The 13,469-nt window shown below is 35.5% G+C and overlaps 1 protein-coding gene across 1 annotated transcript in view; it reads right to left on the bottom strand.

The window, feature by feature from the left end:
* LOC107684120 (interleukin-12 receptor subunit beta-2-like) overlaps positions 1 to 11,545 on the bottom strand; it is a 14,496-nt gene extending 2,951 nt beyond the window's left edge. Inside the window, exons 1-15 of the mRNA XM_016480336.1 lie at positions 11,435 to 11,545; positions 11,043 to 11,152; positions 9,092 to 9,343; positions 8,570 to 8,684; positions 8,268 to 8,443; positions 7,282 to 7,415; positions 6,012 to 6,153; positions 5,377 to 5,462; positions 4,758 to 4,959; positions 4,460 to 4,630; positions 4,249 to 4,347; positions 3,507 to 3,656; positions 3,163 to 3,300; positions 2,913 to 3,012; positions 2,735 to 2,822 (exon numbers count right to left, since the gene is read on the bottom strand). Coding sequence (XP_016335822.1) covers positions 2,735 to 2,822; positions 2,913 to 3,012; positions 3,163 to 3,300; positions 3,507 to 3,656; positions 4,249 to 4,347; positions 4,460 to 4,630; positions 4,758 to 4,959; positions 5,377 to 5,462; positions 6,012 to 6,153; positions 7,282 to 7,415; positions 8,268 to 8,443; positions 8,570 to 8,684; positions 9,092 to 9,343; positions 11,043 to 11,112 — 1,923 coding nt within the window. The 5' untranslated portion in view covers positions 11,113 to 11,152; positions 11,435 to 11,545. The remainder of the gene's footprint in view (positions 1 to 2,734; positions 2,823 to 2,912; positions 3,013 to 3,162; positions 3,301 to 3,506; positions 3,657 to 4,248; positions 4,348 to 4,459; positions 4,631 to 4,757; positions 4,960 to 5,376; positions 5,463 to 6,011; positions 6,154 to 7,281; positions 7,416 to 8,267; positions 8,444 to 8,569; positions 8,685 to 9,091; positions 9,344 to 11,042; positions 11,153 to 11,434) is intronic.
* Positions 11,546 to 13,469: the final 1,924 nt, after the last annotated feature.

The following is a 13,469-nucleotide window of genomic DNA, read 5'->3' as shown; positions in this document are numbered from 1 at the left end:
TTTTGACCACTGCCCCATGTGAATTTTTTTTTTTTTTTTTTTTAGCATTAGTAGCATTTTGCTAATGATTTCTGGATCTTTAAAAACTGAATTTGAGACTCTGCCTTCCCCTGTGTCCAAATATGCCTACTTCCCTACTATATAGGAGGTAAAAAGGCAAAAAACAGTATATGAAAAGAGTAGTATGTCCGAATACATAGAATTAAAAAAAGTAGGCAAAATTCTACTTCATTGCCTTCCTCTACTTCATTTATTCTACTTGATGTTCTAAAACAAAGTCTTCTGTACTGCTTTTACACAACAGTTAAACAAAATGTTAATATTGTGTAACTTACATTTTAGTCACAATATTGCCAATTACTTACAAAATACAAATTTTGCTCTGCTTTCGAAAATAGTTCCAAATTAAGTTAAAACAAAATGAATGTTTTTGAACAAATTACTTAAGTGAATGATTCAATGACTCACTCATAAAGACAGTCAGCTGTTTTTTTTCTGAATAAATCAGTGTTTTGAATGAATAATTTAAAGGGATAATTCACCCAAAAATGAAAATTATGTCATTAATTACTCAATATTAAGTCGTTCCAAACCGTAAGACCTTCTTTGATCTTCGGAACACAAATAAAGATATTTTTGATGAAATCCAAGAGCTTTCTGACCCTGCATAGATAGCAACACAACTATCACATTCAATGCCCAGAAAGGTTGTAAGGACATCATTAAAGTAGTCCATGTGACATCAGTCATTCAACCATAATTTTATGAAGCTATGAGAATACTTTTTGTACGCAAAGAAAATGATTCAACTATTTCTTCTCTTTCGTGTCAGTCTTCAACGCGCATTCATGAGAGTACCACGACGCATGCGTGCTGTGCTGCTGATGTAGGAGCCGGCATTCTGACCAAAAACGTCCATCTCCCTTAGTTCATCGTCTGTATATTCTGGTTCAAATAAGTAAGGCTGAGCAAAAAAATGGCAAGTCACCCGGTCTGTCAAAATCTTCAGACATGTTTATGAAGACAGTGTGCATAATTTTTTGCTTGTAAACAAGGCGCAGAGCATCCGGGTTCTATGTTAGAATGCCAGTTCCTGCGTCAGCAGCACCACATGTATGTCGCGGTACTCTGGTGAACGAAGACTAACATGGAAGTCATTATTTTTGTTTTCTCTGTGTACAAAAAGTATTCTTGTAGCTTCATAAAATTACAGTTGAACCACTGATGTCACATGGACTATTTCATCGATGTCCTTACTTCCTTTCTTGGCCTTGAACGTGGTAGTTCCCTTGCTGTCTATGCAGGGTCAGAAAGCTCTCGGATTTCTTCAGAAATATCTTAATTTGTGTTCCGAAGATGAATGAAGATCTTACCGGTTTGGAACGACATGATGATGAGTAATTAATGACAGAATTTTCTGAAAGGTATTTGAACTATACCTTAAAGTAATTGATTCAACAACTCACTCACAAAGTAAGTAACTCAATAATGATGTAACCTGAAGAAAGAGCCACTGACAAATTCCCACCACTAATGCACAGACTGACAAGTAAGTGGACTGGTACAAAGAATGAAAAGTCCCAGTGCTATTGGACTGTATATCGTATATCGGGCCAGTTGCATAAACAAAGCCATTATGCATTTGGCATTTGCGTTAAGCATTTGGGTTGGTCACACTACACTTTTCATTCCATTCATGAGAATACTGGAGACTGGAAACACAAGCTCATGCAAAGAAGTTTTGCATTTCAAAGTGCAGATTGGGTGAACTCTGACCTGCAAATTAGTATCCTGTGTGACCAATAGAATATCGATACATCATAGCATGACCTTCTAAAAGAACAAGCTTTAAAGCTGCAAGTTTGTAGCATTGCAGGAGAGTGGAGTAGTGTATTGTTTTGATTTATTACTTTTTGTTATAAGTTGAGTTCATGTTTTAAAAAAAAACAAGCGTCTGAAGGAATTTGTTGTAGTCCAGTGTGACCAACCCTTAAGAATATGTCATCACAATATGGTAAGGGGCGTAACATTTCTGTCACACGCTTAAGGGTATTTGGCCAATCACAACACACTGGATAGCGGGCCAATCACAGCACACCTCGATTTTTCAGACCGATGAGCTTTGTAAAAATCTGCGTGTTTCAGAAAGGCGGGGCATAGAGGAGAAACAATAATGTACAGTATGTGGAAAATAATGTGTTTTTTTTTTACCTTAAACCGCATAAACACATTTCATTACACCAAATACACAAAATAATGTTCTTTTTAGCAGCATCATATGACCCCTTTAATATTCTTACCAACTAGCAAAATTAGACAAGGGGTAATCAGTCTTACATTTTGTCATAAAATTAGACATTATGCAACTAACTTAAATGATGACCAGCTTGAAAGACTAGTCTGGAAAGTTCATGCAACCGGCTCCAAAACTCTTGCAAGAAAACACCAATCAAACTGAAGGACTAGAATTTATGAATACACGTGAATGAGATTTTAAAGCTGCGGTTTGAGGAAGGGATTATCATTCTTCTGCTGTCCTCTTGTGTTCCACAGAAAAAAGTCTTACTGGATAAGTAAATGATGATATAATTTTTATGAATTTTCATTTTTGGGTGAACTAGATGTTAACCTAACCCTTAACCTAGATGCTAAAGCTTGCATTGATGCCCATAAATGCATTTATAGCTCACTTGTTTTGAAAATACAGCGTAGGTGGGCATTTCCATACATTTACCTGGTCATCATCAGTGTATGTCTTTGCACATTTGCTGTTTGCTGGATCTGGAATTATAGGCAGCAGACACTGGCAACAGCATAAGAAACTATCGAGCAGAACAGACATGGCAGTGTTTTAAATCACAAAAACAGCCTTTTTGTTTCTGTAGAATTGGAAGCATTCTGCCGATTCTTACATTTTCTGGACGGAGGTGAACTGACAGAGGCACAGGAGGATTAGACAGCCCAAAAGTACTACTCCACCAGTCAAGATCACAAGGGACAGCATTCTCTCAGCTGAAAGAGGACGAGGTCATTCTTATCAAATGGGTGACAAACATCTTTTTTCACAAAAGTGCTTTTTTAAAAATGCCAAATATTTGGATTAAAACCCAGCATGTGATTACTAAGATTATTTTTTGTGTTATAATCTACATATATACATACAGTATGATGGTGTGCAGAATGGGAGATCACTTCCTTTGGGTCCCTCCCCAGCATCAGTCCAGGCAGTGACCCATAGATTGTAACACTGTCCTGGTGACAGACCGCTGATGACATACTGTCTGTTTGGATGGTCTACACCTGCAGCCAAAGTGTAGCACCACATTAGAAAACTCCTAATATCACAGTTTATGTAGCACTGTTATTGATGAACAACCCAAGTAAGTAGCTGTTTTTTTTAATTTTTTTTTGTGAAATCTTGGGAGCCAACAGTAAATATTGTATCTGTAAACATTTATCCACCACTTAATGGTTGTTTAACGGCCTTAAAATAAGATAGGCCTTACTGAAATTGTGAATATCTCCCTTGTCCATCAGGTAGACAGTGTATTTTTTCAAACAGCCTCTTCTCTTCCTTTGAGGGATTTCGGACCATGTCACATTCAAGCTCTCGCTGTTCTTCGAGCAAAGTTGAGGAACTGGACCCTGTTCTGGAGCTGTGAATTCCAAGACACAGTGATTATGATAAGGAGAGTCATGCATTTGAAATTATATTCTCACCAGGGCTACATTTATTTTTATTAAAAATACATTAAAAAAATTATAGTAATATTTCAGTTTTATTTACATACATATTTCTGTTTTCTATTTTAATATATTTTAAAAATGCAATTTATTCCTGTGATGGAAAAGCAGCCATTACTCCATCTATCAGTGTCACATGGTCCTTCAGAAATCATTCTAATATGCTGATTTGGTGTTCAAGAAACACTTCTAATTATTATCAATGTTGAAAATACATCTGTTTAATATTTTTGTGGTAACCATTATTTTTTCAGGCCTCATTGCTGGAAAAAAAAAAAGTTCAAAAGAACAGCATTTATTGAAAATCAAAATCTTTTGTAAATGTTTTTACTGTCACTTTCAATCAATTTAATGTATCATAGCTGAATAAAATTTATTTTCTTTAAAAAAATAAACAAATCTCACTGACTCCAAACTTTTGAATGGAAGTGTTTGTATATACAGTATATACTGATTTAATCCACTTTGATGAAGATTTATGCAGAATGAGCATTAAGAATTAACCTGATTGCCATGTGGAGATGCCTTTAATGGATGCCATTTTGGGACCAGGTGATTGGAGAGCGGTAACTGCACCATCATAGCATTCTTGAGGCTGCAGACCTGGATAGACAGCAGAATAAAAGGTACAAGAAAGAGATAAAGTACTTTTATTACAGTCTGGAAACCAACCAATTTTGATTGTTCTTAACCCATACCATCCAATTAAACTTGCCTGTAATGTGAGCTGTGGTATCCACCACTCTAATCCACTGAATTGCCTCGATGTTTCCAACTGGATACCAATGCACCACATATTCAGTGCTTGCAATGGCAAGCTTGTGCCAGAAGAGGGCAACACTATGATTATTCAATGGCCTGTGTGACAGGAAACCTGAAACCAGACCTGTAAACACAAAAAACACGGCTTAACTTGCTGTATTGACTACATATGCATTGAGTTTAGCGTCTTTTTTATTAAACCACAGTTATTTGGCTCAGCATTGCTAACACTTCAAAAACCACAGACTTACCTGGAAAATGCAGATGAATAAATGTGACAGGAGATTGACCCACTGAGTTAATTGCGGACACTGACACAGAACAATGAGAGCAGCATATTCTCTCATTTCTGCTGGGTGGAACTGCGATGATAGGGTTCCTCATTCTCGTTTGTTCCCGAACACTTATATTATACCTCAGAATTTTCCCCTTGGCATCTGATAAATTCAGTTCCTAAAACAAAGTGAACATGAATATAAAAGCAGTCTTTATTAAGCAGTTCAATTTGTCTGAATGCATGCATCTGACCAAAATCTTTGACAGTCAGCCATTAATGACATGAGGCACAAACATGACTCTAAAAGAGAGAATTCTCAAATCCATCATTTCCTCTAAGCCCCTACTCAGTTTTTTGTAAACTGAAACTGTCTGTAGTCTAACTTTTGGTTTCAGACTAACAGTGTGTTTGGGAAGATGCAATTCACGCAAGCAAGCCATCACTTAGAGGTGGTTTGACCTTTAAGGGCCTGTGTGAAAAGTAAAGTACGGGGGGAGGGGATCGTGTAGCGACCTGGCCGTAGCATGTACACGCTACATAAAACATTAATAGAAAATACAAAAATTAATTTTGGTTGGTGAAGGGTTACGTACCTTCCAAAATATGTGGAAACACTCGCTGTTAGATTGTGGGGGTTTCAGTTCTTGAAGGTACCAGACGTCAAGCACCTTATCAGGAGCTAAAGAGAGAGAGAAGAAAAACAGTTACGCTGTTTTTTTTCACTTGCCATGTAAATTGAGTAAATTGTTGATTATCAGTTTTTCTCAGTATTTCTCTAAAATAATCTCCACAATTTTTTTTTAAGTTACACCAAAAGTCAGTGCTTCCCATCAAATTTGAAAGTTTTCAAATTTACTTTTCCATAGTCACTTCTCATCTAAGTCAAGTAACATTAAAAAGGTTATCAAAAGTTAATTTAATCGGTCACCACTCAAGTTTGCTTTAACTAGTTTTGCCACAGCATCTCAAGCACCTGAGACATGCTGACAAAAAAGTGACTGTCCTACGTCAGTACAGTCAGCTTATCTAACACCATCATACTTCTGAAGTACTCTTTCCAGAACATGCATGACTACCTACATTCATTTGATCCCTCTTACGCTTTCTGATGACTTTAAAAGAGAGAAAATAAGCAGCTCACAATAACTACACAAGAAAACCACCTTCCAAATTCTATAATTACAAAATGTGACTTAATAAAGGTCCTTACAAGTAATATATTTCATACCTTCTTCTTTGGTTTTTGCTGCCTTTGGTTGACTGCAGTCACTCCACAGACCTACTCTATGGTTGATTTTCCTCCTGATCTGGAACTTATACGTGGTATATGGCTGCAGTGAGGATATGTTCAATCTGCTCTTAGCATTAGTCTGCGGAGACAATATAATAGAATGTGTTGTTTTCCCACCAGATGTTATATCTTAACTATGAAGATTTCTCTGGTTTACTGTTAAAATGTCTGTTAAAATTAAAATGTTATTACATGACATGTTATTGTAATGTTATCTGATTAAATGTTAAAATGTCAAGAATGTTTGAACGCATCTTTGAAATTCCTATGTAGAGACTGTATAAAAAGTAAAAGTTCACCATAAAACCAATCCAATATTATTTTTTTCCTTTAGTGAAATGCAGAAAGAGAACATGTAAAAAATGCAAGCATCTGTTTTCCATAAAACAAAAGTAATGGAGTTTTAAAGTTTAAAATGGTTGTGCTGCTTAATATTTTTTATAGAAACTGATACATTTTTTCAGGATTCTTTGATTAATCAAAAGTTTAAAAGAACACCGTTAATATGCTGTTCATTATATGTATATCTTTTTATATATGTACATGCAGTCAAATACAACATGCCATCTATGAATGAATCACACATTGTTTGATGTTACTGATGCCAAACAGCATTCAGAATTTCCCCGTTTATGTTCCAAGGACACAAGGGTGAGTAAATGATGACAAACGTTCATTTTGTTTGAACAATCCTTTTAAGCACGCAAATGGCAGAAGAAGCACTTTCACCAGTGGAAAGCATCTTTAGGTTTAGAATCAACTAGACCATTTTTGAATCTCTAAACATATTTCTTCATTATAATGACAATGTTTTGTATTCCTGCAAAGCTGGTTGTCCTATGCTGTATGAAATAGATACTAAGATAATTTGATTGATAAAGACACATCAAGACGTACTTTGTGGGAACAGCAACAGTCAGCGGTTCAATTTCCTAACGATACGGATTGAGAAAAACCCCTTTCTTGACATTTCTTATTCCAGGTTTGAGTCATCATGGAGGGCTTGTGGTTTGACGACCAAACTAATCTGTGAGGTTTTGTGGGTTTTGTCTGTGTCATCATGAATCGACTTGACTTTGCAACTCTGCATTTTTATTTATCAGCTTTACCAAAACAGATGACTGATAGGTCTGCAGGTACAGAGAAGTGGCTTTGAGTCGGTATACCACTTCAATCTGATTGTAAGATTTTTAATCAGAAGCTTTACCTGGAGGGTGTTCCAGATCCCATTTGCCGCACTGTATTGAATTTCAACCACATTCAAGCTGTGATTGTCTGTGTGTAGGATGCACCATCGAGAAGAGCAGCTCACATTAACGATTTCAGGCATTGAGGGTTTTACTGTAAATAAACAGAGAGAAGCAATGCAGATTTCAGTCCACATTATTCTACAGCTGAAATGCAATCCAATTATTTTTTGTTGTCTTTTGGTTTTGTTTGGTTTTAGATTAAATGAAGATAAGATCTTTTGCTGCAACTGTCTAATAATAACGTCAACAAGTGGGTTGGTGTAAAAACAACCAATTCTATCAAACTGACCTCATTTTTATTCTTTGGAATCCCCCTACCCACAACACTTCTTGCTAACCTTGGCACAACATATAAAAGCTATATACATCTTCGATGTGGATAATTTGTGCCATAAATAGCCAAACAATTTGTCTGTCCCTAGTTTTTTTTTTCTGCAACATGGCCAGCGAAAGGTGAGAAACAGAGTTTTTGTTCTAGTTTATAGAACAAAATATATATCTCCAGACCTAGAAGTAAAAATGAGTAAAATCATAAACATTTTTATAATGAATATATATTTTTTTTAGTTATGCCAAGCTCTAAAATAATGAAGCAGGTATAAATTATGAGAAATTATGAATAAAATATTTTAAAATGGTCAAGAACCACTTCTTTAGTATTTTGCAAGAATGAAATCTCACCCACACACTGTACTGACTGGCTTTGATTTGCATCATGCAGTATTTCTGCTTTTTGCATGGACAGAAAACTGCTTGTCATATATATATATATTTTTTAAGGATGCAGCAAATGCAGAGTGCACTAAAAAAGAAACAGTAAAAAGACTTCGCAAAAATGAATTCAGTCATCCATATTAAGCATAACTTATCCTAAACAGTGAATTCAACTGAACGGTTTCACTCTTTTTGATGTTTGAAATGATGAGTTTTGGAATTTCTTTACCTATATTGCTGAGGATGATGGTGTGGGGGCCTGAGGTTTTTGAGCCCAGGCTATTAGAGACATTGAGTGACACGAAGAGCTGTGACATTATTGAGTTTTTGATGGGGAAGGTGGAGTGACAAAATCCTGTAGAGTTCATAGTACTCTCATAGCCAAGGTGCAGGTCATCTCGAACTCTATAAAAGCACAGGGAAAACATCAAGTAACACAATTAATGAGACTTTAAAGTATGTCTCTGCATTGGGTTGCATCATGTGATATGTAAACTAAAAGATCCTCCTTGTAAAGCTGATTTGACTAACCGTAACTGACATGTGGTGTTGATTATGGTACCCCTTCCTGTTGTCCAAATGCAACTGATGTTGCCAGATTTCATTTTCTGAACGCAAGTCAGATTTTGTGGAACGTCTGGAGGGTCTGAAAAAGAAGCACATGACTGTGTCATGCATGAAATTTCACTTCACAGTTTCAAAGTCTCCACCCTTGCCAAAGTAACAAGTTTCAGTAATTAGTTTCAACCCTTTAATTTGTCACTAAGACTAGGTGACTTTATTTTGCATCTCTAAAAGACATATTTCTAGCAAAGTTGTATAATGTGTCATGATAAAAGACAGGGTTACCACACCTTTGGAACAGTGAACCTCCAAGACTTATCCAATTATTTAAAATTAGGATAAAATTGTTATATAAAGACTGCATTTTATCTGATTTCAGAACTGAGAATTACTTGGAAAATGCATAGTCACTATAGAAATTTAGTGATCCAGACTTATGTGTGTGGGAACCCTGAAATAAAGACATGTTATAGAAAGTTATAAGCTTACATCCTGGTTTGATGTCAATTCCACATGGTTCTGAGCGAGGCTCCTTACAATTGCAGCTGAAGGTGCTTGGCTCTGTTAAATTCTCAACATCCACGGACACCTCACTTGAATTGGGGAATTGTTTATATTTAATTAGTGTCCTATTCCGAAACATTAGTTTGGTGCATTGCTTGTTAAAGATGCAGGAGAAGGTGAAGTCGGATCCTAAAAGGACTTTTTCACCTTTGCTTGACTTTACAGTGCACACCGTTCCTGCAAGAAGCATAAGTACAGAGGAAGCAACAAAAAATGTCATCACGGGATAGTGCAGGATATGAGCCGTCTCATGAAAATGTATATCAATGGCACTATTTATTTTTTGTTGTATTTTATGTGCTATTTATACACAGAAATACGCTATTTTTGCATGCATAAGACACTCACTTTGTTGGCGTGCATATAATACGCATTTTGGCATACATATAATACCCACCTACCCCACACCCCTAAACCTACCAACTGAGTATAATATGCATGCCAAAGTCCATTTTTGCGTATAAATAGTACGCCAAATAGAAACAGAAAATCGTGCCATTTAAACACACATTCATGAGATCCGGTTAGATATTTGCACCAGGGTCGTAACCATCATAGACATTCCTCCGTACTCCCTACTATTCACAACAGTCAATCACTGTATTTATTAATGGTTATTTCTTCAATTATTACATTTTGTCCACCACAATCCTAATAATTTACATCCTTAGTTTTTAATAGTGTTGTATAAAAACTAAATTAAAACGATGATAAATTCAAATACAAATTTAAACACAGAAGCCAAATGTTCCACACAAATTTAGCATGTCCAGTTTCAAATCCACATTCTCACGCTGTTCTAAATAATATGTTTTGATATTTAGACCAAATAAAATCTCATGTACAGATGCTTCTTTACCTATAGACAGTAGGGCTGTGCAATATATCGAAATTATCGAAATATCGCAAATGTACATATAGCAATATGCATATCGCTACAGCTTGCAATATTTGGGGCCATGAACAAAAGACAAAGAGAAAATCACTCACTGCTTTTACCTAAATAACTTTTGTAGCTTAAATAAGAATCAGTGCATATTGAATTCAAAGAGTAAATACTACGCAGTTTTTTATTTTTCCTTTTTATTATTCAGTTCCTAAACTCATGTTAAAATGATTACACTAATGTTAAAATGACATATTTATGTAATGCTTGAGTATTTCTTTCAGAAGTTGTTGTAGGGGTGCTTTCTTATTAGAATCAGAATCAGAATGAGCTTTATTCACCACTTAAGTGTGCGCAAACACAAGGAATTTGTTGTGGTTTTACAGGAACTCTTGGTACAAACATACATGCATATAAATAACCATATATATATATGACACGATAGTTATAGAAGTTCACAGAACTGACTCAGCAACAGCTGAGCATGTGGCCCTTTTTATGCATTATCGTATCGCATATCGAATATCGCATTATTTAATGAGTTATCGCTTATCGCATTTTCCTTCAATATCGCACAGCCCTACAGTTTTGGTCCTAAGGACTCTCTTAGTCATTTAGGCCTATTTTATTTGTACAATAATATTATCCAAAATTCAATAAACATGCAACACCACAGACATTTTTTTTTTAAAGTCATGGTGTCAGGGTATCAAGCCATAGTGTCATTTACACCACATCATCAAATGATGTAAGCTACGTTTTTTCTTTAATAACAATCTAGAAATTACAATGACGCAGATACCTTTTTTGCAATAGGGCTTAATCTTTCTGAGCCTAATTTGATCACTAGCATTAAATAATATTAACCACATTTTATTTTCATGCTTTTTAACGTTTCCAAGACCTTCAAATAACGGGAAAGTGGTTTTGTTCCTGGCCCATAAAATTGCCTAAAGAAAATCCCGTAAATAGAAAATAATCATGTCATACCTCCATGTGCACCTGTAGTCAGGATGAAGCACAACATGAGGAGGACCGACCACGTACATTCAGAAGACATCGAGCTCAGTGCTGAAGATCACACAAACTCACAAGACCCTCTGTGGACAACCATTCATCAGATTTTAAGCGTTGCCTTCCCATTTTACTTCCTTATTGAGAAATTCAAGTCAATCTTTTGACAGGTGGAAAAGAACGTGTTCTACAACAAACGAAGCTATATAGTTAAGCAGTATACATGTATTATATTACAATAGCATAACGTTTGTCACGTCGCGTCAATGTCGCGTAACTTTGAGACTTGGAGACCTGAATGGTTTATCGGTTAAGATAACATTTTCAAAGATTTGGTGGTGTATAACATAGCTGTATAGGCTACTTACCTCTGCCCATGGGACAAAACTGTTCGGTGTGGTCATTTGTGCTGTTTGTGGGTTTTAATGTGGCAGTAGAGCCGTCAAGCGCATCTCCTCCCCTCTCCTGTTGAAGAACTGAGAGCGCGCGACGTCTTGTGTGTTTTGCTTGAACTCGAATGAGTAACGAGCGCTAGTGACATCAGTAACTTGTGCACTCTGTATAGCCTACTGTAGCACACAATTAGTCAGGAATGTTTTTATTCATGTCTGTAATCTGAAGTACAGATGATAGTAAACATAACGGCCATTACTGTTACGCAGTGCATTTTGAGGTCTGTAAAAACATTATAACTTGATTATTAATAACATCATTGAACCTCATAGAATGATTTTTTTTTTACTATTATTTTAACCATTTTTAAAATCTGTTTATGAGATTGAAAAACATTTCAATTAGAAGAATAAAAATGAAGAAAACCATACCATTTTTATTTATAAATTGTCAGTTTTTCATGCCAACCAGTACTGGCAACATCAAATAAACAAACAAATAGGCTACAGGTACAACACCTGTAAAAAAGAAATAAATGTATTCATATTAATAGGCTACAGTTCATTGTGCACTATGCCTATTTGTACGTTTATTTATTTATTTTTTATTTTTTTATTTTTTGTGTTTAACTGTAATATTTTTCCAAAGGATACCAAAAGGTATTTACACGGTTCAAAGTGGTCAGTTTAATATTAGTATATGATGGGTAGAAAAATTGACGGCAACCAGCCAAACCAAATAACAATCATTCGCTCTCTAACAATTAAATAAAGTAACAGATAATCTACAAGCAATGTACACACAAACATTTCATCAATACAATAACATAAATCAGGGAAAACAAAACCTGTTTATTCATATGCAATTTATTATTATTTCAATATATAAGTTTTTGCCTCAATTTTGGGCTATCCTTCATGTTCTGTTTGGGAAATTTAATAGCACTTTAATAGCTATCTTTAACATAATATTGATGTATATAAAACAATGTTTTAATGAGGTCCCTGGGGCCCCACACAACCAAACATTAAGAATATGTCTTCCAAATGTAAAGGATGAAGAGGTTTGGTAATGGTAGAAAAAAAACAAAAACACCTTTCCCAAACCTTGCATATTGGATGTTTTCTCTTATCCAAAGCATTTGCTATCAAGTGCAATATTTGGCAGCACTACATCATTTCACGTTACAGTACATGCATGATCATAATCATAAAGGGACAAAATAGGTGCTTTTGTAAGGTCAGACTGCCCACCCACCCTTAAAGTTCCCACACATCATCTCGAAAGGTGTAATTCAGTACCACAATAATAGAGTGGAATGTTTGTGCAGAAAAGTACTATACGAATGAGTTGATGACGTCTCCTCACGTGTGAGATGTTGAACCGTATTCTTAAGGGTGACATGAGAACTTTCTCAGGAAGTTTTAAAAACAGCTTTGCGGTGCAGGCGTCTCTGCAGGATGGTGTGTAACCAAAATGAACCTTGTGAGACTCACTGGCTAATGGTATAAATAACATGTCAGGTTAACAAGGTTATACATGTTAAACGCAGCTTTGCAAGTTTTTAAAATGTTCTATCCTGCATCTGACTGTGTCAGAGATTAGAAGCAGTTACATTCCCACTGTAAGAATGTATATACTTCAGATTTTATTCATTGGTTATTCATACTGTACAAACTGTATTTTCAATGCCCTTACCCTAATCCTAAAACCTACTTCTCATATAAAATTTGTTTCCTCATGGGAATCAAAATTTACATTACTATCCTTGTACTATCCCTATCCTAGGGAATACCAGGTACACACACACACACACACACACACACACACACGTATATATAGTCTCTCATCCTTTGGTTTGCCTCCGATTATTACATTTTCCTTTCACATTTTTAAACCTTTGTTGAATAAATTACTTGTCTTCAGTATTCTTATTTGATCTGATGACCTTTCATCTCAATTTTCCTTGAAAAGAAGTACACATTAGCATACTTTTAATGAAATAATTTA

This window comes from Sinocyclocheilus anshuiensis, unplaced genomic scaffold (genome assembly GCF_001515605.1).
Source record: "Sinocyclocheilus anshuiensis isolate Anshui unplaced genomic scaffold, SAMN03320099.WGS_v1.1 scaffold629, whole genome shotgun sequence".
Classification (NCBI taxonomy): Eukaryota; Metazoa; Chordata; class Actinopteri; order Cypriniformes; family Cyprinidae; genus Sinocyclocheilus; species Sinocyclocheilus anshuiensis.
Note: the sequence above shows the minus strand (reverse complement) of the source record. Positions and strands in the feature narration are given on the sequence as shown.